This window comes from Rattus rattus, chromosome 7, assembly GCF_011064425.1.
Source record: "Rattus rattus isolate New Zealand chromosome 7, Rrattus_CSIRO_v1, whole genome shotgun sequence".
Classification (NCBI taxonomy): Eukaryota; Metazoa; Chordata; class Mammalia; order Rodentia; family Muridae; genus Rattus; species Rattus rattus.
Window position 1 is genome coordinate 6,956,463 of NC_046160.1, and position 24,711 is coordinate 6,981,173.

At 42.7% G+C, this 24,711-nt stretch overlaps 1 protein-coding gene across 1 annotated transcript in view; it reads left to right on the forward strand.

Annotated features, from left to right (window-relative positions):
* Positions 1-24,711, forward strand: part of Srbd1 (S1 RNA binding domain 1) — a 174,979-nt gene that overhangs the window by 126,629 nt on the left and 23,639 nt on the right. Inside the window, exons 17-18 of the mRNA XM_032908732.1 lie at positions 20,806-20,912; positions 22,954-23,130. Of these exons, the coding sequence (XP_032764623.1) occupies positions 20,806-20,912; positions 22,954-23,130 (284 nt within the window). The remainder of the gene's footprint in view (positions 1-20,805; positions 20,913-22,953; positions 23,131-24,711) is intronic.

The window sequence follows — 24,711 nt, forward strand, 5'->3', positions numbered from 1 at the left end:
TAAGTGCCACAAATATGTCACTAGAGACTAATGGGTAAAAAGAGAATTCCTTGCTGGAGAGGATATGGGTAGAATATTTCAAGTGGCAGATCTGCATTAATAATGTTAATGTTTATGGAGTGTTGAAAACCATGGTAGTCTTACACCAGAATCATGTTCAGCTGAGTACCAGAAATTTTGACCACAGAAGCTAAGACACATTCCATTTATTCCAACAAATGTTTGTCAAGTTCTTTGCAATTATTTGAAAGACAGTTGTTCTTCAGAGCCTTAAACATCGATGACAGTGATCTATTGTTAACCGCGGTAAAAGTGATGTCTGTTGTGCCCAAGATGATTTTTCTCTGCTTTGAGTTTTTAGAATGAAGTCAATTTAGTTGTGTGATTTTGCTTTTATTTTTCTTTGCCCTCTGGAAATATTTTCTTTTAATTTATTACCCATTTTTTACACACATTACATACGTTACACATTTGTATATGTGTGTAGGGGGTGTGTATATGTATGTACATGTGTGTGGACACAGACACACACATGGAGCTCAGAGCACAACTGCAGGAGTTGATTTTCTCTTTCCACTATGTGTCCCAGGGACACACACCTATAGCCAGAGGGTTTGTGGCACGTGCCTCTGCGAGCTGAGCCTTCTTGCCAGCCCCTCTGGCAATATTTTTGAGAACATTTGCATCATTCCTTCTGATTGACTTCTAGCCTTGCATTTTACGTCAGAAGCTTGTGTCCTACGCACTGAGCGGCCACAGAGCTGCTTCCAGTTCCCCGTGGGGACGTTAGTGTCCGGGAGACTCAGCAGTATACCCGGAGGAAAACTGGATAAGACATGAAGGAAATTACCTGAGAATGATGCCAGACAGCATGGTTATGTTGTTGTTTTTAGCTAAGAGGATAAAGAACCTTTCAAAATTACCATATTTTTTATCCCGTATTGGCATAGCCTTTGATGTTTCTTTTGAAAACTACTAGCAAACAAAAAAACTAATTAAAAACTAACTATCATAAAGTGCCTCTGAGAAATGGAAAGGAGGAAAAGGAAGGAAAAGAGAGAACAAAGGAAAACACGATGAAAGCACTGAGCACCTCCTCACGCACGTCATTTTAAGCAGAGCAGGTATCCACACTGTCTGTGTGAAGGAGCATCTCTCTCCAAGGGGCGGCCCAAGCAGTAACAGCATGGCAGTCTCGCTGGGGAAACCTCACATTACATGAAAAGCATTGTTACTTTAATAAAACAGCACAGTTCTCAAATGTGCAACAAAACCACCAAACCCACTACAGTGAAGGGTAAAAAGAAAAGTCAGCTCTTCTGAAGCACTTAAGGGCGTGGGATAGGTTGTGCTTTGGGTGGTAACTGATGACATCAGGAAATTGTATTTCACTTACTGTTTTAATTTATCTAACACTGAGAGGGCAGGAGCTGTTCAGAGCCTAAGGCAAGAAGCTCACAAGCGGGAGGCAGAACAAGGTAGCATGGCTCTGCACCCCAGATGCTTGAGTTAAGATGTTGGCTTCATTCCTTGTATAAAATTACAGACAGTAAGATGTTAGTATTGAGAAAGACGTCTGAGGCCTGGTTAGCTCATCCTCTGTCTAAAGAAACTGAAATCTCAGGAGCTGGTTAGTATTTCAGCCATTGCCAGAACACTGTTCTCGTCCCCTCTGGCCTCTGTTCTGCTGTGTAGAAGCAGTTTCGAGATCTTTTATTTCATGGGCTAATGACATCTCTAAGAGTCTATTGTGGCCACTGGCTTCCAGGATATCTGTCAGCGACTCTGACTCCTTGCATTCACACTCGTCTTATTCTTCCCCCACTGTACCAGCTTTTCTACCCACTGCTCGATAGGGGAAGTGGTACTATGTCTCTGAGAGCCAGTTATCCCAGGAAATCTCAGCTTAGTGAACAACTGCTTTCATCCATCTTCATGACCCACTCACTGGGAAGGAACCTCCCATGCCGTGTGCAGCCATATGCAGCCTGTATGGTGAGACCCGGGGCCTCTGGTGGCAGCAGCAGCCTCTGAGGACCCTGGCAGTTATGCAAGCCGCCTCACCAGGAACCTCGGACCTGACTGTGGCTCCAGCCTGTCTCTTGACAGAAAGCTCATAGGAGAACCTCCTGAGAGGCTCTGCTATGCTGTGCAGAAACTGAGAAAGTAAGCTCTTGTTGTGCGTGGCCAGGCTGAGCAGTAGATAACTAAGGTAGTCGGGTTGTAGAGAGCTGATGCATTTCTAAAGTTTTCTCTTGTTTGCGCTGAGTTTTAAAAAGGACAATTTTTGCATCAAAATATCAGGGATGTCATAATTCCATTGTAAATGACAGTTATGTAAAGGGGAACTCTGTCATTGAGAAATTGTCACACTGCTCCTTTCTCTGTTTTGCTGTGGAGCACTGACACCTTTGTCATCAGCTGGCATTCACTCCTGCTGAGCTCCAGGCCATGACTTTGAACTTCACCCTGCCTTCTACTCAGTGATGTACTAGGTTAAGGGGAAAAGGTGTGATCTTTTGAATTATAGTTCAAGAAACACTAACCCAGGGAAACCAAGTAGTGTGGTATTATTTCTTTGTTATGGCAGAAGATGCAGTTCCATATTTGGATTTTGTTTTGTCTTGTTTTTGAAACAGTCTCACTGTGTGTCCCCGATTGTCCTGGAACTCAATTTGTAGGCCAGGCTGGCTTTAAACACACAGATATCTGCCTGTTTCTACCTTCTACGTGCTGGGAGTACAGGCGTGCACCAACATGTCTGTCTAGGTGTGAAAATGCAGTTTGGGAATCTCATCAGGGCATGTGGTTACTCTGAAGAAAGACTAACAGACAAAAGACAGTTGGTGAGATACATTTCTCCTTTCTGAGTCTGCTGTGGGCATCACACGTGTTCACCTCCGTGTACACTGTCGTGTGGAGGAACCCACAGTAATCGAAATGCCCAAAGTAGTCATTTCCATGGATGAAGAAGTACGTCTGTCACTCATAGCTGAGCCGCTTAGATGGCTAATCATAATTATTTTCTGTGTGTCAGATAAAATGGTACAGTTTATTCTTTTTAGTGACAGAAGGATAGAAAAATTAGAGGGAAGGAAACAGGAGAAAGGAAATTATAGTTTTATGGTGGCTCAGACTTATACCCTGTCATGGCAAGTCACCATTTCCTGAGCAATCACTCATCTTTCTTTTTTTCCTAAAATTGCACACAGCTCCCACCTACGTAAGATTTGTAATACAGAATTTTAAAGGTTTATCTATTCTCTTTGAACAGTTTTGGTCATACCAAGTCTTACGCATGAGCGGGAGCCATATTATAAACAAGAAAAGGTATGTTGACAATTATTTTTAAAACGTGCCCTTAAAGAAACAAGAGATAGGTAAAGTTGGCAGGTTTTCTTTGTAACTCACGCCAAAAAGCTGGAGTTTCTAACTCTTTAATAGGAATATCGTGTCTAAATACTTGGGCTCCAGAGACAGAGCCTTTGCGTTCTGCTCCATTGCTGGTAGGAACTTAGGCCGTTGCTTCAGTTCCTTCTCCTGTGTCATGGAAGATACTGTCCTAGTGTCTTATCCTCTGTGTCATGGAAGATACTGTCCTAGTGTCTTATTCCTCTGTGTCATGGAAGATACTGTCCTAGTGTCTTATTCCTCTGTGTCATGGAAGATACTGTACTAGTGTCTTATTCCTCTGTGTCATGGAAGATACTGTCCTAGTGTCTTATTCCTCTGTGTCATGGAAGATACTGTCCTAGTGTCTTATCCTCTGTGTCATGGAAGATACTGTCCTAGTGTCTTATTCCTCTGTGTCATGGAAGATACTGTCCTAGTGTCTTATTCCTCTGTGTCATGGAAGATACTGTCCTAGTGTCTTATCCTCTGTGTCATGGAAGATACTGTCCTAGTGTCTTATTCCTCTGTGTCATGGAAGATACTGTCCTAGTGTCTTATCCTCTGTGTCATGGAAGATACTGTCCTAGTGTCTTATTCCTCTGTGTCATGGAAGATACTGTCCTAGTGTCTTATCCTCTGTGTCATAGAAGATACTGTCCTAGTGTCTTATCCTCTGTGTCATGGAAGATACTGTCCTAGTGTCTTATCCTCTGTGTCATAGAAGATACTGTACTAGTGTCTTATCCTCTGTGTCATAGAAGATACTGTACTAGTGTCTTATTCCTCTGTGTCATGGAAGACACTGTCCTAGTGTCTTATTCCTCTGTGTCATGGAAGATACTGTCCTAGTGTCTTTTCATGCAAGATACTGTCCTAGTGTCTTATCCTCTGTGTCATGGAAGATACTGTCCTAGTGTCTTATTCCTCTGTGTCATGGAAGATACTGTACTTCTCCTAGTATCCAGCATTAATGTTCTCTAGATTACTACTCGAAGCAACTCTTCTCTGAAGACTTGGGTGGACTCTGACAGCCCGTATGGCAGCCCATATGGGTTCCCTGTAGCACTTTTTTCATACTGCTCCTTGTACGAAAAACTGCTAAGCAAACTGATGGATCTATGGCAATCCAACCCTGTCACAGCCGCATATGGAGTACCTGCTGCTACAGCTTAAAAACCCTCTCCTGTGGATACCACTGGACTTGTATAGACTCTGGAGGCTGTTCTTCACAGAATAGTAGAGCACTACCTCCTGGCTTTCACAGATGGGTTTTCAGCATCATTTGTACATAGCAAATATAGAAAGCGTGGTATTAAGATTTCTGGTGCCTTCTTGCTTAAAGAATGTACATGTCCCCTTTTGTACCTCATTTCTTATGGACCCTTATTCTGCTCTACTGCACCTTCTCCCAAGACTTTCCTGCTTAGTATGTTCCTCCCGTCTGAAGAGTAGGTGGTCCGTTCTTTAAATTCTATAGATCTCTGAACTCCTAGCCTCCATACCTACTACCTGTGGTTTATAAGTTAGAAATCTAATAGGCATCCCAGAGTTACGTGTATACAAGGAGTCTCAGCCTCCTCTTCCCCCTCCAGTTGAACACATTGACCCAGTTTATAAAGCTACAAACCTCATTAACACTGTATTAAAAACCTTAGACTAGCATCAGCCCTTCCTGGAGGCCACCCACAGCTCCTTGCCCCCTGGGTGACTACTTATTTCATCACATTAGATAATTGTCTTTACCCCATAATGTAACTTCCTCTCAGGAATGACAGCCACGTGCTAATCCACAAACCACAGGTCTCTCACAATCAAGACGGCAGGATTATAAGCTGTGGTTATCACTCAAAGTCACCTTAGGAGTTTCAGTTTCCTTAGTGGTGGCCTGGGACTACTTGGGTTTGTTGGTTTGTTTTCTTTTTTTCAGGTGCGTGAAAGCAAGGCGAGCTCTCCCTCTCCAAGTGGCAGCCCCAGTCCGCTAATTACCTTTTAGACAGGATGAAGCTCACTGCTGCTTCCCAGTAGAATGGACTGTGGTCATCTCTTGGATTTTCCATTCATAACAGCACATATTCCAAACAGTTCTGCTTTTGTGACGCAAACAGTAGTGCCTCCATTATTAGAATTTCTCTGTAGTTCCCTTTGCCTTTTTGTTTCTTCTCAGTGTCAACAAACAAAACTCTCAAAGTAAACTATAAACAATGTGCAAATTCATCCTAGAAACCAAAACTCCCTTAAAATGATATTCTCTAAACCAAATCTAACACTAATAAAATAGTCTCCTTGGTAGTTTCAAGAATTAAAGCAGTAAGTATGTGAGTCCTAGTCTTGCATGGCTGATCTGTAAGGACAGTTCAGTTCTTCTTTTTGAGGAGTTTTCCAAATTCTTCAATATTTCTACTACAAATCATTACTCTGTGGGATAAACAGATCTAATCCTGCCATGACCCATGGAGACACTTCTGGAGAAAGGTTAATTGTCATACATTGAACTGTCAAAGACTGTTTCTTAAAACAGAGAGAGAGGAACAGGGGAGAGAAAAAAGAAAAGGATGCAACATGGTCTCCTTACACAGCTCTCACTGGGCTGGAACTTGCTGTGAGATTGGGCATGAAATTTCAGAAACTCTCCTGCCTTAGTCTCCTGAGCATTGAGATAACAGACCCACTGTGTCTACCTAAAGAATGAAAGACCCAACAAAGAAAGAACTTCAGACCAATTTTCTTTATGAATATTGATGCAAAAATACTCAATAAAATTCTTACAAACTGAATTCAAGAACACATCAAAACGATCATCCATCATGATCAACTAGGCTTCATCCTAGGGATGTAGGGATGGTTCAATATACAGAAATCCATCAACGTAATCCACTATATAAATAAACTCAAAGAAAAAACCACATGATCATCTCATTAGATGCTGAGAAAGAGTTTGACAAAATTCAACACCCCTTCCTGATAAAAGTCTTGGAAAGCTCAGGAATTCAAGGCCCATACCTGAAAACAGTAAAAGCAATATACAGCAAACCAGTAGCCAACATCAAACTTAATGGAGAGAAACTTGAAGCAGTCCCACTAAAATGAGGAACTACACGAGGCTCTCTCCCTACCTATTCAATGTCCTAGCCAGAGAAATCAGACAACAAAAGGAGGTCAAAGGGATACAAATTGGAAAGGAAGAAGTCAAAATATCACTATTTGCAGATGATATGATAGTATACTTAAGTGACCCCAAAAATTCTACCAGAGAACTCCTAAACCTGATAAACAACTTCAGCAAAGTGGCTGGATATAAAATTAACTCAAACAAATCAGTAGCCTTCCTCTACTCAAAGGATAAACAGGCTGAGAAAGAAATTATGGAAATGATACCCTTCACAGTAATCACAAATAATATAAAATAAGTTGGTGTGACTCTAACCAAGCAAGTGAAAAATCTGTATGACAAGAACTTCAAATCTCTGAAGAAAGAAATTGAATAAGATCTCAGAAGATGGAAATATCTCCCATGCTCATATATTGGCAGTATTAATGTAGTAAAAATGACCATTTTGCCAAAAGCAATCTACAGATTCAATGCAATCCCCATCAAAATTCCAACTCAATTCTTCATAGAATTAGAAATAGCAATTTGCAAATTTATTTGGAATAACAAAAAACCCAGGATATCGAAAAATATCTTGAACAATAAAAGAACTTCTAGGGGAATTACCATCCCTGACCTCAGGCTGTATTACAGAGCAATAGTGATTAAAACTATATGATATTGGTACAGAGACAGGCAGATAGATCATTGGAATAGAATTGAAGACCTAGAAATGAACCCACACACCTATGGTCACTTGATCTTTGAGAGTTGAGCTAAAACCATCCAGTGGAAAACAGATAGCATTTTCAACAAATCGTGCTGGTTCAAGTGGAGGTCAGCATGTAGAAGAATGCAAATCGATCCATTCATGTTGTTCTATACAAAGCTCAATTCCAAGTGGATCAAGGACCTCCACATAAAACCAGATACACTGACACTAATAGAAGAGAAAGTGGGGAAGAGTCTTGAACACATGGGCACAGGGGAAAATGTCCTGAACAGAACACTATTGGCTTTTGCTCTAAGATCAAGAATCAACATTGGGACCTCATAAAATTGCAAAGCTTCTTTGAGGCAAAGAACACTGTCAATAGGACAAAATGGCAACCAACAGATTGGGAAAAGATCTTTACCAATCCTACATCTAATAGAGGGCTAATATCCAATATACACAAAGAACTCAAGAGGTTAGACTCCAGAGAATCAAATAACCCTATTTTTAAAAATGGGGTATAGAGCTAAACAAAGAATTCTTAGCTGAGGAATATCGAATAGCTGAGAAGCACCTAAAGATTTGTTCAACATCCTTAGTCATCAGGGAAATGCAAATCAAAACAACCCTGAGATTCCACCTCACACCAGTCAGAATGGCTAAGATCAGAAACTCAGGTGACAACAGATGCTGGCGAGGATGTGGAGAAAGAGGAACACTCGTCCATTGTTGGTGGGATTACAAGCTAGTACACCCACTTTGGAAATCAGCTCCGCAGAAAATTGGACATAGTCCTATCTGAGGATCCAGCTATACCTTTCCTGGGCATATACCCAAAAGATGCTCTAACATATAACAAGGACACATGCTCCATTATGTTCATAGCAGCCTTATTTATAATAGCCAGAAACTGGAAAGATCCCAGATGCCCTTCAACAGAGGAATAGATACAGAAAATGTGGTACATCTACACAATGGAATATTACTCAGCTATCAAAAACAATGACTTCATGAAATTCATAGGCAAATGGATGGAACTAGAAAATATCATCCTGAGTGAGGTAACCCAATCACAAAAAAACACACATGGTATGCACTAACTGATAAGTGGATATTAGCACAAAAGCTCGGATTACCCGAGATACAATCCATAGACCACATGAAGCTCAAGAAGAAGGATTACCAAAGTGCTGATGCTTCACTTTGAGGGAACAAAAATATTCATAAGAGGAAATACGGAGACAAAATTTGGCCATCCAGAGACTGCCCCACCTGGGGATCCAGTCCATATACATACAGCCATCAAACCCAGACAGTATTGCTGATGCCAAGAAATGCTTGCTGACAGTAGCCTGATATAGCTGTCTCCTGAGAGGCTCTGCCAGAGCATGACAAATACAGAGGCAGAAGCTCACAGCCAACCATTGAACTGAGAAAGGGGACTCCATTGGAGGAGTTAAAGAAAGGATTGAAGGAACTGAAAGGATTTGCAACCCCCTAAGAACAACAATACCAACCAACCAGAGCTCCCAGAGACTAAACCACCATACAAAGAGTACACATGGACAGACCCATGGCTCCACTGCATATGTAGCAGAGGATGGCCTTGTTGGCCACCCATGGAAGGAGAAGCCCTTAGTCCTGCCAAGGGTTGAAACACAGTCCCCCCCCCCAGTGTAGAGGAATGTCAGGGTGGGGAGGCAGGAAGGGGTGGGTGGATGGGTGTGAGAACACCATCATAGAAGAAGGGGAACGGAGGAGGGGACAAGGGGTTTATAGACGGGAAACCAGGGAAAGGAGATAACATTTGAAATGTAAATTAAAAAAAAAAACATAGAATGAATTTAAATGAACACTTTTCATGCCAGAAACCAAACTGTCACCACCTATTGGCTGTCTATCAGCTGTCAGCTGGGCGACCTTTCTAGCAGTGGCACTAAGTCAGTTTTAGCTTCTGCTGGTTTATAATGTCATCTGGCTGTAGTAAGGGCAGTTGGGGATGCACTCTAAAGGCTGACCTGAGAGCTAGCCAGTAGTAATTTTTGTATTTTTTTGATAGTATTTCTTTGTACTTTCATTCCAGATCCTCCAGTTTCTTTGGTGTCTTGAGTTGTATGAAATTAGTGGTATTCAAGATGCCAGGTGCTAAGTTTTATTGAGTTTTCAGGACAGAGGCATCAGAGGTTGTTGTGGTGGAGTTTAACAGGAACTCTATCCTGGAGCCGCCCCTGGTTCCGGTCTTCTGCAGACTTGGAGAGTGCTGTCCGTGGGCCCGTGCTCGCGCATGCTAGAGCAGCTTAGGCCTTATTGTAAAACTTGGCTCTGAGTCTGCCACTAGCAAGGGTTTCTCTCTAATGTGCATATGCACTAGAGTCTCCTCAAACCATCTGACTGCCCATGCACCAGTACCTCTTCTGACTTGTGGGCAACTCTTTTTCCTTAATTTAATTCTCAGCTTCTGCAAGAAGAATCCAAAGGCTGAACTACAAGAAATTCGGCCCCGGCTGACCCTCTTTTCTCCAGTGTATTGAGTCCCTGCAGGGTACTTGGCAGTGAGGCAATAGGAAGTAAAGATACAGAGAATAGTCTAAGTGGCTCATGACACAGGAAAACATCCTCAGCTGATCTAGCGATCCGTGCAGTGCACATGAAGGTGGCAGGGTTCAGCACTCGGTATGTGCCAAATACACCCGAAAATGAAACGAAGTTACTCGCTTTTCGTAGGTCTGTGCATGGCGTATTCACCCCACAGATGAAAACAGGAAATGAGAAGGTGGCGTTTTGTTCATTTCTAGCAATGCAGGAAGCTAGGGGTGCAGAATTACTGCAGATCACATGAAGCCCCTGGGCTCTTTGCTGCCATGATGGCTTGAAAAGCTCGGTACTGAAGGCAAAGGGAGCCTTGTCATTAGTATTTCCTCTGCAGCTCTGCGAGTGTGCTGCTGTGGACTCAGGGCTGGCAATGGCAGCCTTTGGTTTACTGGGAAAAGTAAGCTGTCTCTAATGATAATCCCCAGACGCCGATTGGTAGCCATCGGTATATGTGGCCACACGTGTGTATGGATATGCATCTGGGGAGCAAATATTCACCTTAGAACTTAGAAGTATCAAAGGACCTTATTTCTCTTTAAGAAAAGCCTTGGTTCTTTGCTCTCCAGCCACCCACCTTCTGGAGACAGTTATACACCAGGCTGACAAGGGGTGTCCCCCACCTTCTGGAGACAGTTATACACCAGGCTGACAAGGGGTGTCCCCCACCTTCTGGAGACAGTTATACACCAGGCTGACAAGGGGTGTCCCCACCTTCTGGAGACAGTTATACATCAGGCTGACAAGGGGTGTCCCCACCTTCTGGAGACAGTTATACACCAGGCTGACAAGGGGTGTTCGTGCCCACAGAGGTCCTCTCCCCCTCCCACAGTCTCAGGTCAGACTTTCTACAATGTTTTATTTCTAGTTTATTAGAAGGGAATTTTCTCTGTTGTGGCTAAATTTTTTTGCTGTTTTTTTCCCCTGAAGTCTGCTTTTATGGCTAAGCCATAAATTGCTAAAAATAAAGATTTATAGTGGAAATGCCAACTCCTTTGTATTGTGTCAGGTCGAACTGTGTCACTAATTGGTGTGTGTTTGTTCATGTCTATGTCATGAGCCAAGATTACGTTTTAGCTGTGTGGCCACACATGAGGTGTGGCCCAGCTCAGATGTGTTGATGTTCTTTTTATGATGGAGTGGATCTTGGTTTAGGAAAGTCTGTGGGCACAGCAGGCATTTAGGAGTTATGGGCCTTTATTGAGCCAGGATTGCTGTCGTCTTCTCGCTACTATGTCACCCTGTATCCACTAGGGGACATGAGAGCACCTGCTGCAGGACAGAGTGAAAGTCTGTGTCAGTCAAAATGTAAACACTGAACAGTTAGGGCCGTGTGAAAGACTCAGTTCTTATTTCCATGATTCATAAAGAAGCTATACATTCTTAAGTCTCTGTTATCACAGGGAATTTATAAGGGTGAGATCAACGTCTTAAAGGAATGGGACCAAACAAGCTCCTCCTAGCAAGCTTTGCTACTGACCTGTGCTCCTTTGCTCAGAACCTATGAAGGCGGGGATGAGAATGCTTCTAGCTTTGCAGATAATAACTTTATATAGCAGAAATTCTCTTTTAAATTTAAAGTCAAGGGTACCAAGTGTCCAGGGAGGTCATCTACTGTTAGTCCAGTGGACAAACCCCAGAGTGCTCTATTTTACACCAGTCACCTGCTCTAGAACTATGAAGCCCACAGTAGAGAGCATCATTGAGTATCAGAGTTCCCTTCTAAGCTGTGAGCTATGGCATCTCAGCTAATGGCCTGGAAGCTCAAATTGGTTTTCTTTTATATGGTTCTGTATGTGCTGTGCATGAGAGTGTAGGCCAGAGGTCAACAGCAGGAATCGTATTTATTGGGACAGGATCTCATTGCACCAGAGCTCATGAGTCTGGCTAGGCTAGCTGCCCAGTGACGTTCGGGGATCTGCCTGCTCTGCCTGCACAGTGCTGGGGTTTGCAAGAGGGCAGCAGCACTGCTGGCTTTTCAGGCAGATGCGGGGATCAGAGTCCAGGTCTTCCTGCTTGCCCAGCGGGAGCCATCTCCTCAGCTGATTACAGAGTCTTTAAATTATGATCTGTGTACCAAAAGGCAAAGACAAAGTGATAAAGGGCAGATTGGTCGTTTAATTGAAGTGTTTACGTCACTAAACTGTAGCTGCCATGTTTATGTCGCTGCGTTGAGGCCTGCAGCTGTGCACCTCTGTTTTCCCATCTGCCTGCTGCTCCTCTGGCCTTTCTTTGGTGGATTATTTTGGAAAGAAGAGTCATAAAGTTTCTGGTTTTCAACTTTCATTGTATTGGTTTTCACCTGCACTCCTCTGCATTTTTTTGAGTGGTTATGCTAGGGATTGTGATGTATATTCTTACCTTTTCACTAATCTGCAGTGGTCAGATTATCTCAGTTCCCGCCTTTCTTTTCATATTGATGTGTCACATGCATAATACATATCTTCAAATATCATGTTATCACTTTTTGCTTTAAATGCTCCTTTAAGTTAAATTAGAATACACACAAACTCATAATTGTATACATGTCCACTCATTCCCATCTGTTGTCAATTCTCTTTAGTCAGAAATTCCTCATAGAATTTCTTGTAGGGCAGGTCGGCTGGCACCCAGTTCTCATCTATCTGAATGAAATTGCCTTTATATTTCTTTTGAGTGACAGATTTGAAGTTGACAGGGATTTGTGTTTCTTTTTTTCCTACACTGAACTTTGAAGATGTCGTTGTCCCTTTTGTTTCTGATAACTCAGCCAGCACTGACGCTGCCCTTGGCCCTTCACCCTTTGAGTATGGTGCCCCCTTTCTGCTGACTCAGCCAGTACTCCAGTAGCCAGCCCTTCGTGTATGGTGTATGAAGCCCCCTTTCTGTCCTGTGCTCACATTTCCCTGTTGCCCAGCCCTTGAGCACTTCACAGCATTCCTATGTATAGTTTTCTAATCTTCCATGAGGTTCAGCATGCTTCTTGAATCTTTACAACGGTTTTCAAAAGAACTGGGGAGTTTTCCCTCACATTTTTACTCTATCTACTCTTTGCTCTAAGGTCTTGCACATTTACCCAGTTTGATTTCCGCCCTGCAGTCACTTCCATCACTGAGGCTCTGCCGTCCCCACCCTGTCCCTCCTCTTACTGCTATTTGTCATGTTGAATGATGTCCACCAGTCTCTTTGTGTTCACTGATACATTTCTCCTGCAATCCACCATTAAACTTAATAACTTTGTGTCCACTAATTTCATTTTTACTTCAGATACATTTTTATAATCATGGTTGTTCTCTTTATCTATTTGCTTGTTTGTTTACTTGTTTATTATCATAGTTGCCTCTTAGTAGCTTAAACCTTTTTTAAAGTCCTGGCCTTGTCCCCCTGCCGTCCTGGAGTCCATCCTATGTACCTTTCTGTTGAATGACTGCTGGTCTCTGTTATAGGCCACGTTGGCTCACTGTTTTGTATACCCTACCCATTTTATTTTATATGGGAGACACTGTGCAGATTTTGTTTCTTCCTCAGAATATTCCATTTGTTGTCAATCAAGTAATTTACCAACACATCAGATCGAATATGATAGGAATTTTGAGAGGTTTAGGTTTGCAACAAGACTGAGCAGAAACTAGAGAGCACTCATGTATTTTCCTCTTGCACGGAAGAGTGGGTTCCCAAACTATTAGCATCCTGCACCAGAGTAGTGATTTATTGCAGTTGATGACTCCGCTGTCACCAAAGTTCATTCCCGAGAGGTTTTGTTCTGTAGATTGTGACACCAGTGTAATGGCATGTATCTAGTATTCTGTAGATTGTGACACCAGTGTAATGGCATGTATCTAGTATTCTGTAGATTGTGACATCAGTGTAATGGCATGTATCTAGTATTCTGTAGATTGTGACACCAGTGTAATGGCATGTATCTCGTATTCTAGATCTTGGGGGAGTAGTTTCAGCACCCTGAGAAGTTACCTGTGTCATGCCAGTTCATAGCACCTTCACCTCCAGTCAGCTATCAGCACTTGCCGTTGTTTATATAAGGCACCTTTCCCAGAACATGGAGTCACACAGGGGGAAGCCTTTGAGAGTCACACCTTGCGCTTAACAGTGTACATTGGGGTTAGTTCATGCCTTCCCATGATCTGCCAGACCTCCTCTTGTCTGGGTGTGCCACCATTTACGATTCTGTCCACTGAAGGCATCTTGGTGCTTCTGAGTTTGGGAAATTAGGATAAAAGTGAAAGTTTCTGTATTGACATAAGTTTTCAGTTCATTTGGATAAGGACCAAGGAATAAAGTATTGAGTGTTTGAGTGTTTAGACCTGTTTAATACCTTAGTATGGATCCCCCAGTGACACGGTGTAAAGCATCTTACTCATACCTGTTTGCCATCAGCATTTGCCCATTTTAAATAATTACTATCCAATCTGAAGAGTTCCTTATACTTTTTGTTATTAGATTATAACTAATCTATTTTCTCACAATGCGTGGCTTGTCTTTTCATTTTCTTGGTGCTGTCCTTTTCAGAACAAAGACTGTAAAGGTATTGAAGTCAACTTATCAGTTTATTCCCTTTGTAAGACAGGTCACTTAGTTCTCTTGATTGGTGAAGAGTGGGTAGTTTGAGATTTCACATTTAGGTCCATGCTCACTTTGAACTGGTTCTGTGATTAAATTCATTGTTTGTTTTTTATATTAATTATTTGTGCACTTTACATCCTGACCAAAGCCCCCTCCCTATTCTCCTCCCAGTCCCACCCTTACAAATCCCTACTCCTATTACCCATTACCCCTTTCCCATCGCCTTAGAGAAGGGGTAGCCCCCCTTGGGTGCCACCCCACCCTGGGACATCTAGCCCTAGCAGGACTAAGAATAGGTAGATTCATTTTTAATCTTTTCTGTGTCTAGCTGCTTTAGCAACAGTTTTTTGAAAAGATGCTTTTGCTTCACTGCATGGCCTTTGTTTCTTTGTCAAAGGTCAGTCCATTGTGTTCATATGAGACTTTCTGGGCTTTTCTGTTCCCTTACTCTGTTTGCTTGCTTGTTTTCTCCCAGTGTCTTACTGTTTTTCTTACTGAGGTTTTATAGCAAGTAGGATCTTGTTGGTCAGCTCGCTCGCTTGTCTCCATCAGTATTCCATTGGTCATTCTGAGTTTTTCCTCCTCATAAAATGTATAAACTTTAGTGTCCCGAAAATAATGTGCTACAATTTGACTAGTATTGGTTTGAATTTATAGATCAAGATGAGAAGAACTGCCATCTTTTCAATATTGGGTTATTCTAGCCATGAACGTGGAATAGCTTCCACTTACTGAATTCTTCTGTATATTTTGCCAAAGTTTTGTGCTTTTCACACACACACAGAGGGGGGGAAGATGGGAGGAGGAGAGAGACTATTTACAGCTCCAACCTAAATTCTTTATTTCTGGACTGCTAAAGTAAATACTATCTTTTTAATTCCAAGTGCCATTCATCCATTGGTTAATAGAAATGTGATTGAACTTTATATTAATATGTCTGTATGTATCTTGCTTTTTTTCCTGTGATTTCAACAAGGACAATTTGGTGTTTTCCTTTCCAATGTATATAGCATCTTTTCTTCCCATCTTCCTGGGTCTTAGAGAACAATGTTGAGAAGGGGCATCCTGGATTTGTTCCTGTGTTAGTAATAAACTTAGTCTCTGAACCTGCTAATGTTAGGTGTAGGGTTTTTTAAATAAATGAGTTTAATCAAGTTGAGTCAGTCAGCTTGTTTAGTGTGTTCCCTTTCTATCAGAATGTTGATCGTACCATGAGTAAGAGTTTGGTTTTCAAATCTTCTGTGCATCCATGTATAGAGTTGTGGGATTTTGCTTGTTTTTGTGGTAGGCAGAGCCCATTGACTGCAGAGTTTGGAGCTAAGCTTATCTATCTCAAGTAAACCACAGTCGGCTGTGGCTGTAGTTCTCTTAGTAAGTTTTCCGTTTGCTTTGTTCATGTTAAGGATGTTTGCATCTCTTCATAAGAGCTAAGGGTTTATAGTTTGTTTGAAATGTCCACCTAGTTTTGGCTAGAATAAGTTAGGAAGTCCCATGTCTGCTTTTCTGTTCTGGAAGAGATTGTCATAATTCATTCTTTCATGTTTGTTAGAAGTAACTAACCACTGGATCCATGGGAGAAAAGATTGTTTTTAAAGTTAGAGACATTAACCCTTACTCTAGGCCTAGGGTAGCCAACTTTGTCTTTTCTGGGATCTCAACAAAATATCTGGGGCAGGCGGGCGGGGAGGAAGATGGTCTTCTCACGATGATTGATAAGGATACAGCATCTCTGTTCCCAGGCTCTGTGCCATGTCAGGAATCTCAGTGGTCCCTCTGTGTTTTTGTAGACTCTTGTCTAGAGGTCTGGGGCTGTGTTCACCCTGAGTACACGATCTCTTAAACAAAAGGAGCTTTGTTCTTCAAGTGTATGTTCTTAAAATCTTAAAAAGTGTGTCAGTACTTTAAACTCCAGGGTGTGCCTCGTTAGCTCAGTAAGACTGCTGTGCTGCCCCAAGTCTAGAAACTGGCCTCACATGGAAAGTTGGGGCTTTACCCTGCGTGGGTTCCCTCCTCAAGCTGCTTGTCTCAGACAACAGTTGTTATGTAGCATCAGTGGTCAAGTATTAAGGGGTATATGACGGGATTCCTTGAAACCAGACACAGAAGAGTTGCTAGAGATTTGTCAGCTGCACGGAGACTCCCAAAGGTGCATTGTGTCCTGGAAACAGGAGTCTGCTCATGCAGAGTGAAGGAACCTCACCGAACATCTGTGGGTACTCACGTGATGCCCTGAAAGGTTAGGCGTTTAAAATTAATCAATTTGTCTTGTGCAGAACAAATAAGTTGTAGTCCCAAGGATTTTTCTGTCAAATTGGCTTGAATAATTGATTTCCACTAAATAGTAAAAACTCATGCAAACTGGATTCTTACTGCCACATTAGCAGTCACCACATCCCTCCCATCTGCTTCATCGGGAGGATTACAGAGACTTCTTCCTGTGTTGTTTTTCCCCTCCTAACCACTGGCCATATTTCAGTCTGTTTCCAGATCCTGAAAATCCCTCTGGTGCTGAAAGACTAGTGCCCTTTGTCACCTTAATTCCAGGGCCCCATAAGCACAGCGAGCTGGTCTCGCAGTTGGCTCCTTTAAAGCGCACAACTCGTCTGTGCTCTTTAGTGCAGTGTTTGAGGGATGTGCTTATGAAGAACTCTTGGTTTTCTGCAAAATCGTTTGTCTTGTTGCATGTAAAAATTATCTGTGACTGGGCAGAGCTAGAGCCAGCTGGCTAAAGGCTCTCTGTCCTTTTTTTCCCGGGGCTTCCTAAGGACCTTTGTGTCCTGTTTCCTCAAGTGCTTCCTGTCACTTCCTTCACCCGTGGGTCATTCCCACCTCCCTAGAGGACTCACACTGCCCTGTGTCAACCAAGCAAAGGCCATGCAAGACGAGCAGAGCAGAGGAAGCTGGCCCTGCGTGCAGTTGGGTGAGCTCTCCCGTACAGTGCCGCTGTTTGCCGCTTTGCTTTGCGTGTTGGTTTCTAGCCCTACTTTGTGTTTGGGTCATCTTTAAGGACCAGGAAAGGACCTGAGTGACAACAAAACAAATAAAGATTGCAAAGCCTGGGCCAGAGAACCACACTTGAAATTTAGTGTGGAGTTTAGTGTACAGTGAAATGCTGTTGCATCTGAAAGGGCTTTAAAAAATAGAATTGTGAGATGATTTCGGTGCTTCAAGGACAAACTAGAACACGCAGTTTGATGAGCAATCTCCTTAAGTTCGTGGTAAATAATAAAAATGTGGATTCTGACCGCAGAAAGTTGACTAGCATAAATGACCATTTATAATCCTGTTTTAAAATCTCATAAATTTTATGTAAAAACATAATGGCCCAAAAGTCTGTCCTTGAATTTGAAGGAGTCTGTTTATACGATTCCTATAACTCCCCCACCCCCAGTGCAGAGTTGGGTAACTGCTTTTTAAAAATAGAGTGGTCCATTTTCTCCTGGCACAAGTCCTTGGGGATTATTAGTAGTCAGCACTGGGGGCCTCGCTTCTTGGACCAGTGACTTCAGGTAGTGCCATGTGTCATGTCTCGGCTTTCAGCAGGTCTCAGCAAAGCTCTGAGACATTGCAGGCACATCACATCCGAGCCCTGTCAGCACCTAGCTCCATGTGTGGTGTCTGGTAGACACCTCTGCCTCAGCCAGTGACAGGACCTTTAGTATCCTCCCCAGATAGACGAGAGCCTGTTAACCCCTTCCTGAGCAGGAAGGGGGAGGACGTCATTGGCAAAGGCTAGGATGGCAGTAGACAGACGTGCTCACGTGACTTCTCAAGGAAAGAGCTACTGAGGGAGCACTAATGCTCGGGTTGCCATGGGTGCTTTTAAATGCAGTATTCTAGTGAAATAGCTACTCTGCTCTGGTTCTCATTTGATTGGTTGGTTGACGTTTTAGTTTCAGAATACATCACTGTGTAGCTCTTATCTCATGTGTTTGTCCCCTGTGCTGGGCATATAAAGAACACACTCACGCTTACATTCGCATTGCTGTTCCCTAGGAATCTTCTTATTGTGAAGATATTATGGGACATAGATGTGTGCTGTAGACTTGTGTGAATTCGATTAGATGATGCTATAAAGACTTAGATAATGCCTGACTGGAAAGAAGTGCCAAGGTATTTGGTAGTCTGCTTCTTCTTTTCATCACCTCTGTCTTCCTTAGGAGACTTTGAGCCCCCAGATGAGGCATTTGGTTGGAAAACCTTAGTGGTCTCAGCTCAAGGTTTTTGAACAGTAAGAAAATCTGTTATTCCCTGTTAAGCAGTGAAGAAACCTCATTACCAGACTCAGAGGAGAGAGTCCAGGGCTAGTTCGTCCTGGAGCTTGTCTTTCCTTATATTCACCACCCTCAGTGAGTCAGCTGCTCGCAGAGTTGTCCCAACACATGGTGCAAAGCTCCTTGTGGTCTCTCATTCTAAATCCCTGACATTATTATGAAATAAATAGTGGCTGACACTCTTTGCTTTGTCCCATAGAAGAGGTGTCACCTTATCCATTACACACATATTTGAGCACATGTGTATGTCATTCTTTACAATTGGATCTAATTTTTTTAATTGTCCTGGAAACAGTATACTAGCTTTTGCCACTGTTGTGGGTTATAAATGAAGTACACAGCAAAAGGTCCCTGTGCTGAAACCTCCATCCTCCATCTGGGAGGAGACATAGGACCTGTCGAGCTGAAGTAGGTTGTGAACACAGGCACGTGACTTGTCCTGGGCCCTTCCCACCTCTATTTGCTTCCTGATTGCTGTGATGTCAGCTGCTTCTCTACTATGCTCTCCCCAGCACACTGAAACCCTGAACTGAAACAGATCCTCTTTTAAGCTGTTTATGTCTGCTGGTTAACAGCATGGTGATAGAATAGTGACTAATACACCAGTGGTAGATTAAGTATGGCTTTACCTATGTTTAGTAACCAAACTCACGAATATCAGAGTAGATTTAACATAAGTAGCTCCAGTGACCTGTTCTAGTCCTGACGATGTGAGGGCAGTACTGTCAGGCTGTGTGGCATCTCACGCTTCTTTGTTTGCTTCTTATACTTGCAAATTGGTGTTTTTACTTTTAAAAATGTATTTATTGTGCATCAGTGTTTTGCCTGTATGTATGTCTTTATGGAGTGTCAGATGAAGAAAACTTCAGTATGACCTATGCATTAGATAATTTTGTTTGTATCAATAAAGTTCTTGCTTTTAATAGTTGTATTATACCTGTGTGTGGCAGTGTTCTTGCTATTTGGAAAACACACTGAAATGTCTGGTGGAAGACTATAAAGAAGTTCTCTTTACTTCTTTGAACATTTATTCATGCCAGGTAGGGCACTGTAACAGACTGAAGTAGTGATTCCTCCCCACTGGGGTGCAGTGAGCCAGTGAATTTGCTTAGTCAGACTCACTCACAGGCACTTAAATTGTTGCCCAAACATCTGCATCCCGAAAGCACCCACCTCAACATAAATGACAGCTTCCTTGTAGCTGCATACAAGGAACCACACTAATATGCACGTCATGTATTGAAAAGGACAGAGCTATAGCAGATAAAGACTCAGGAATGTACATCTAAGTTTTGCACACTGGCTATCACTGCTAGGAGCAAGAGCGTTGCCCGTGTTGTGTTGCACCTATGTTCGTAAGGGGTGCCGTTTTCCTGTGTGTCTCTGTCTGGCTTTGGTGTTAATAATGGCCTTCCAGGAGAAGATGAGAAGCAGTCCCTCCTATAATTGGAATTTTTGAGGACTGACAGTAATTATTCTTGGAAAAGTTTGGTCATGTTCACCAATGAAGCATCTGGACCCAAGGTCTTTTTTATTATGAGATCTAGAGTTTGAATTCCTTGATAGATCTTCTTAGGTTTTCTGTTTCTTTTTGGGTCAGTTCCTTGGGATTTTGTTAATTTTTTTTAATCCCTTTGTAGTTTAACTTACATTGACTAACAGCACACATTGTGTATTGTATTAAGTATCTGATTAAGTTTTATGTAGGTATATTTAAACCATACAGAATACACCCTCCAGGAAAAACTGCTTTATTTTGTATATTTGTTCAAAAATGCACTTTGGGTGATAGTGATTTGAGCACGCTGGGGCCACATCTTTACCAGTGTTTGGTATATGCCACCAGTATTATTTTAGCCTTTTGTGTTGGAATGTTCCAAGTGTTTGAATTTGAAGATTTAAGGCTGTCATCTGCAAGAACATCATTACCAAAAATACACCAGTCTACTGGGGTGTTTTTTTTCCACCCTGTTTTCTTTTGTGTGTGATATATGAATGTGTGTGCATGGTTTAGAATGTGTGGAAGAGATTCCTTCATTTCAGCTCTATCATAACTGTTAACAGTATGCTTAGAAGGCATAAAGTCTTCCCCTGGTACATGTTACTACCAATAAATTTGAGCAGAAATAAAGTCTACGGATGGCATCTCCTTTATCTTGATTGTTACCTCGTCTTTGTCTTTGCAGCATGATGTATCCCAGACATTACTCAAGGCCACACTGGACAGTGTTGTAGAAGAATGTGTCAGCTTCGTGGGAGTGGATATTAACATCTGTTCTGAGGTTTTATTAAGGTGAGACAAGAGGTTAACTTGCTAGCTAAGAGAAGGGGACATGTATATAATGTTGTCAGGCATAGACAGTCTGTAGGCTTATGTGTTCCTGTAGAATTGCCAGAGAAGAAGGTGTCATTTAAGGAAAGGATGGCAAGAGTTCATACTGCTGTTTTCAGGGGTACACAAATGACGGGCTCATGGTGACCTGGTGACCGTTGATTGCACTAGTGCTGCTGATGAATTTAAATAGGGCCAGCATGGGAAAGGCTGTGCCCCCAGATGCAGAGGAGGTGTGCTCACTAGCCTGGTCTCTGGCACACATGTGTCAAAGCTGAAGGCTACCCAAAGAGAGGAGGGTTCAAGGTCGTTGTTGGGTTTTCCATGATACACAAGTCACCCATCAACACAGACTGGCTGTTCTCCTGCAGATTATAGAAGAGTTCCCCTTCTCTTTCCCTTCTTTTTTTTTTTTTTCTTTTCTGCTTTGCTTTTCTTTTCTTCTTTTCTTTGTTTTGGTTCACCCAGAAGAGTTCTAGATATACAGGTCTGCTGGTATGTCATATTAAATTCCAGGATCTAGACCCTTCTCACTGAAACTGTGATAGTGGAAAAATACCCTCTGTATTCTAAGATAGCACTTTCCTACCAAGCCATGAAAGTCATAATTCCATGCTTGAAACTACACAGTGGAGTTAGAGTTTTCCGAACTAAGAATCTTTTAATTGAAAGCAAGCAAACTCCTTATTGATATAATTTCCATGCCTTTGTGCCAATCCTGCCATTCACACAGAAGTCTGCAATGGAAACTTAAGGGTTCTTTGGAAAGGCAGTTGTGTTGGATGGTGTTTTGTTGGGGCAGCCATGTGAAAGAGTGTTTTCCTGAAGTGCACACAGGTAAAAGGCTAAGGCAGACTTGTGAAGGAGTGTTTAGCTGAATCAGACACAGGAGAGAGGATGTTTGCTAAAGCAAGCACATGAAAGGACACATGATGAAGGATTCTTCACTAAGGACACTCATGTATTGGTCAAGCTTACATTGCATAATTGAGCTCCATTTGTTGGGATTCCATAGAGAGAAACACCGAAAACTTGTGGTGCTGTGCTGCAGTTTTTTGCTGCTTCAGCTTCCACAGACTCAGGCTTATTGGCAGAGTTAGGTCAGCTAAGAGAGACACACATGCTGAGGCAAGACATGTGGAGGACATGTGATGTTTGGAGGGAGTTTGACCTGACTCAACGGACAGTGGCTGAAGCTGAGCTGGGCTTGCTTATAGAGCTACCTACGCAACAATTGTTGGTCTCGCACTTTGCTGAGAGAGGCACAGCTGAGAATTTCTCCTGCTAACTCGTGCCAAGGCTGAGACCTTGCTGACTGCTAGGTAGTGCCACCGCTCTCCTGACTCTACGTCACTGGACTGCTGATGTATCCATGAAGTGTTTGGGAATGGGTTAAGCTGACACTGCCGAACTGACTGAACTGCCAATTTTCAGACAGTACAGACAAGAGTTGTTGCTCCAAAGAACCTTTCTAAACAGGCCCACTTCCCCTATATCCTCTTTTCCACTACTCTGGTAGGTGGAGGGCTAAAAGGGAGGTGAAAGCATTAAAGGACCATCATTAAAGGTAGGATTGGAAAAAAAGTTCAAGTTCCAGAAGTCCCTTTCTCTGCTTCAGTTATGTGTATCAGTGGACCCAGAGGACAGTTCTGATAGTTGTGTGTGCTACTACTCAGATCCCTTTTCTGAGCCACACAGAGATGGGCGCAGCTTTCCCCGAGTGGAGAGGTGCAGAGCTTGCAAGCCACGTGGGGAGGCAGCTGGATGCTCTGGTCCTGCGTTGGTCTCTCTAGTATCACAGGCAGTGGCTGGCTCGTCACTGCTTTGCACTGCACCCCTCACCTGCCCTTTCTTTTTTTAATATCAATCTGGATATATTGTAAAGTGTAATTGCAGTTGATTTTCAGATCCAAGTGATTTATGCCATTTTCTTTTTAGGTGCAAACTTTTGTTTCTTTCTACTTTTATTTCTATTACTTTAATTTACCTTTTTAATTTCTAGGCATATTGCAGGACTCAATGCCAATAGAGCCAAAAATATTATTGAGTGGCGAGAGAAAAATGGGCCTTTCATCAACCGAGAACAGTTGAAGAAGGTAAAAGGGCTTGGTCCAAAATCCTTCCAGCAGTGTGCTGGCTTTGTCAGAGTTAACCAGGATTACATCCGGACATTCTGCAGGTGATTGTAAAAGCTTACACTCTGGTAGTATTGCTAGCCTCCTCCCCTGCTATTGACCCCCCCCCCTGCTGACAGTGTAAGTTCTAGATGCCATCATTCATTCCTTCACCCCATAGGAGGTGTGCAGTATTGAAATAATTATATAAATCCCAGCAGCGGCACGTGCCACACTGCTCGTCCCAATGTTCTGCATTCCCAAATGAAGGGAAGGCATACACAGCCTTTCTATCTTGATATGTCTAATACAGCTCAATTGCTGGGCTACTGCCTACCCTCCATAATAATTCACCTCCCACCAGTAATCCCGAGTTATTACTCACTAAACGTACAGTCCACCTTGGCTGCTCTGGACCAGTTGAGCAGCCTTCTTGAGGTGCACTCTTCTGACTCCTTCACATGATAGCTTTCCTCTCTGTCCTGCACCTTCTCAGGGGTGGCATCCCTCCTCTCCTCCTTCTCCCTCTCTGGTCTTGGAGAATCTCCTCTTCCTTTCCTCTGTGTCCCTCCCTTGGGAATCCCGAAAGTACCACTTCTGTCTGCCCTGCCCAGTCATTGGCTGTCGGCTTCTTTATTTACCAGTCAGAACCAACTGGGGTCAGAGTCCCTCAGTATCTTACATGAGGACGTGGAGACTCTCGTGCGAACAATTTTGAGGACCCAAACTAACATAAGAGTACAAGCAGCATTAGGCCAAACCCACTACTGAGTTGAGTATGTTCTGCACTAGGCCAGGAATATAGCAGTTAGTCAGCAAGATTTGTGTTGTAATGCTTGGATAGGGCAATAAGCCAACAAGTAAGTGTTTCGAATGAAAATTCTTGCTGTCCAAATTAAGGGACTTGGTGCTGTTCTGAGGAGCCCAGCAGTTGCTTTAGATATGTTAGGTACTAGAAAGTTGTTTGAGCAAAGTTTTGAGTGAAATACAGGGTCCTGCTTCACAGGGCTGCATCAAGTCTGAGAAGCCCTGTGGCAGGGCTGGCTTTAATGTGTTCAGAAACAAGGTGCAAGTGCATTGCAATTGTGTGGCAGGGAAACTAGAGATGCAGCTGCATGACAGCGTGTGACGGCAGCGTGGTCAAGAACAGGAGAGGTACCGCAGTGTGGAAGGGGAAGGGGCAGCAGACAGTTGATGTTCCCTACATGCACTGACTTCACAGCGATCACCATTCACTAGCTGCGTGACTGAAATGACATACCCTTGGGTATGTCCAAGTTACCCAAAATCAAAGAAATTGGGTAAACTCAGTAGCATTTTATAACCATAAAAGAATAGCCTTTTTGCCTATTGGTGCATATTTCTTCCTCTTCACAATATTATGGTAAAGGTCATGCAAAAGCAGTTTCATTCTGGAACAGTGTAAGGGAGAGTCAGCTACATATGACACTGAATACATTGCCAAGCTCAATAATGACAGTAAAATGAAACAGTTGGGTTTTGATAAGTGGAACAGGATAGAATCTCAAATGCACTGTAACGTGGTTGGAATTTAGTTTATGATAAAGTGACATTTCATATACTTACAGAAAATTTCGTACAGAAAAATGCAACTCAGGCGGTGGTATATGCAGAGGATGCAGCCA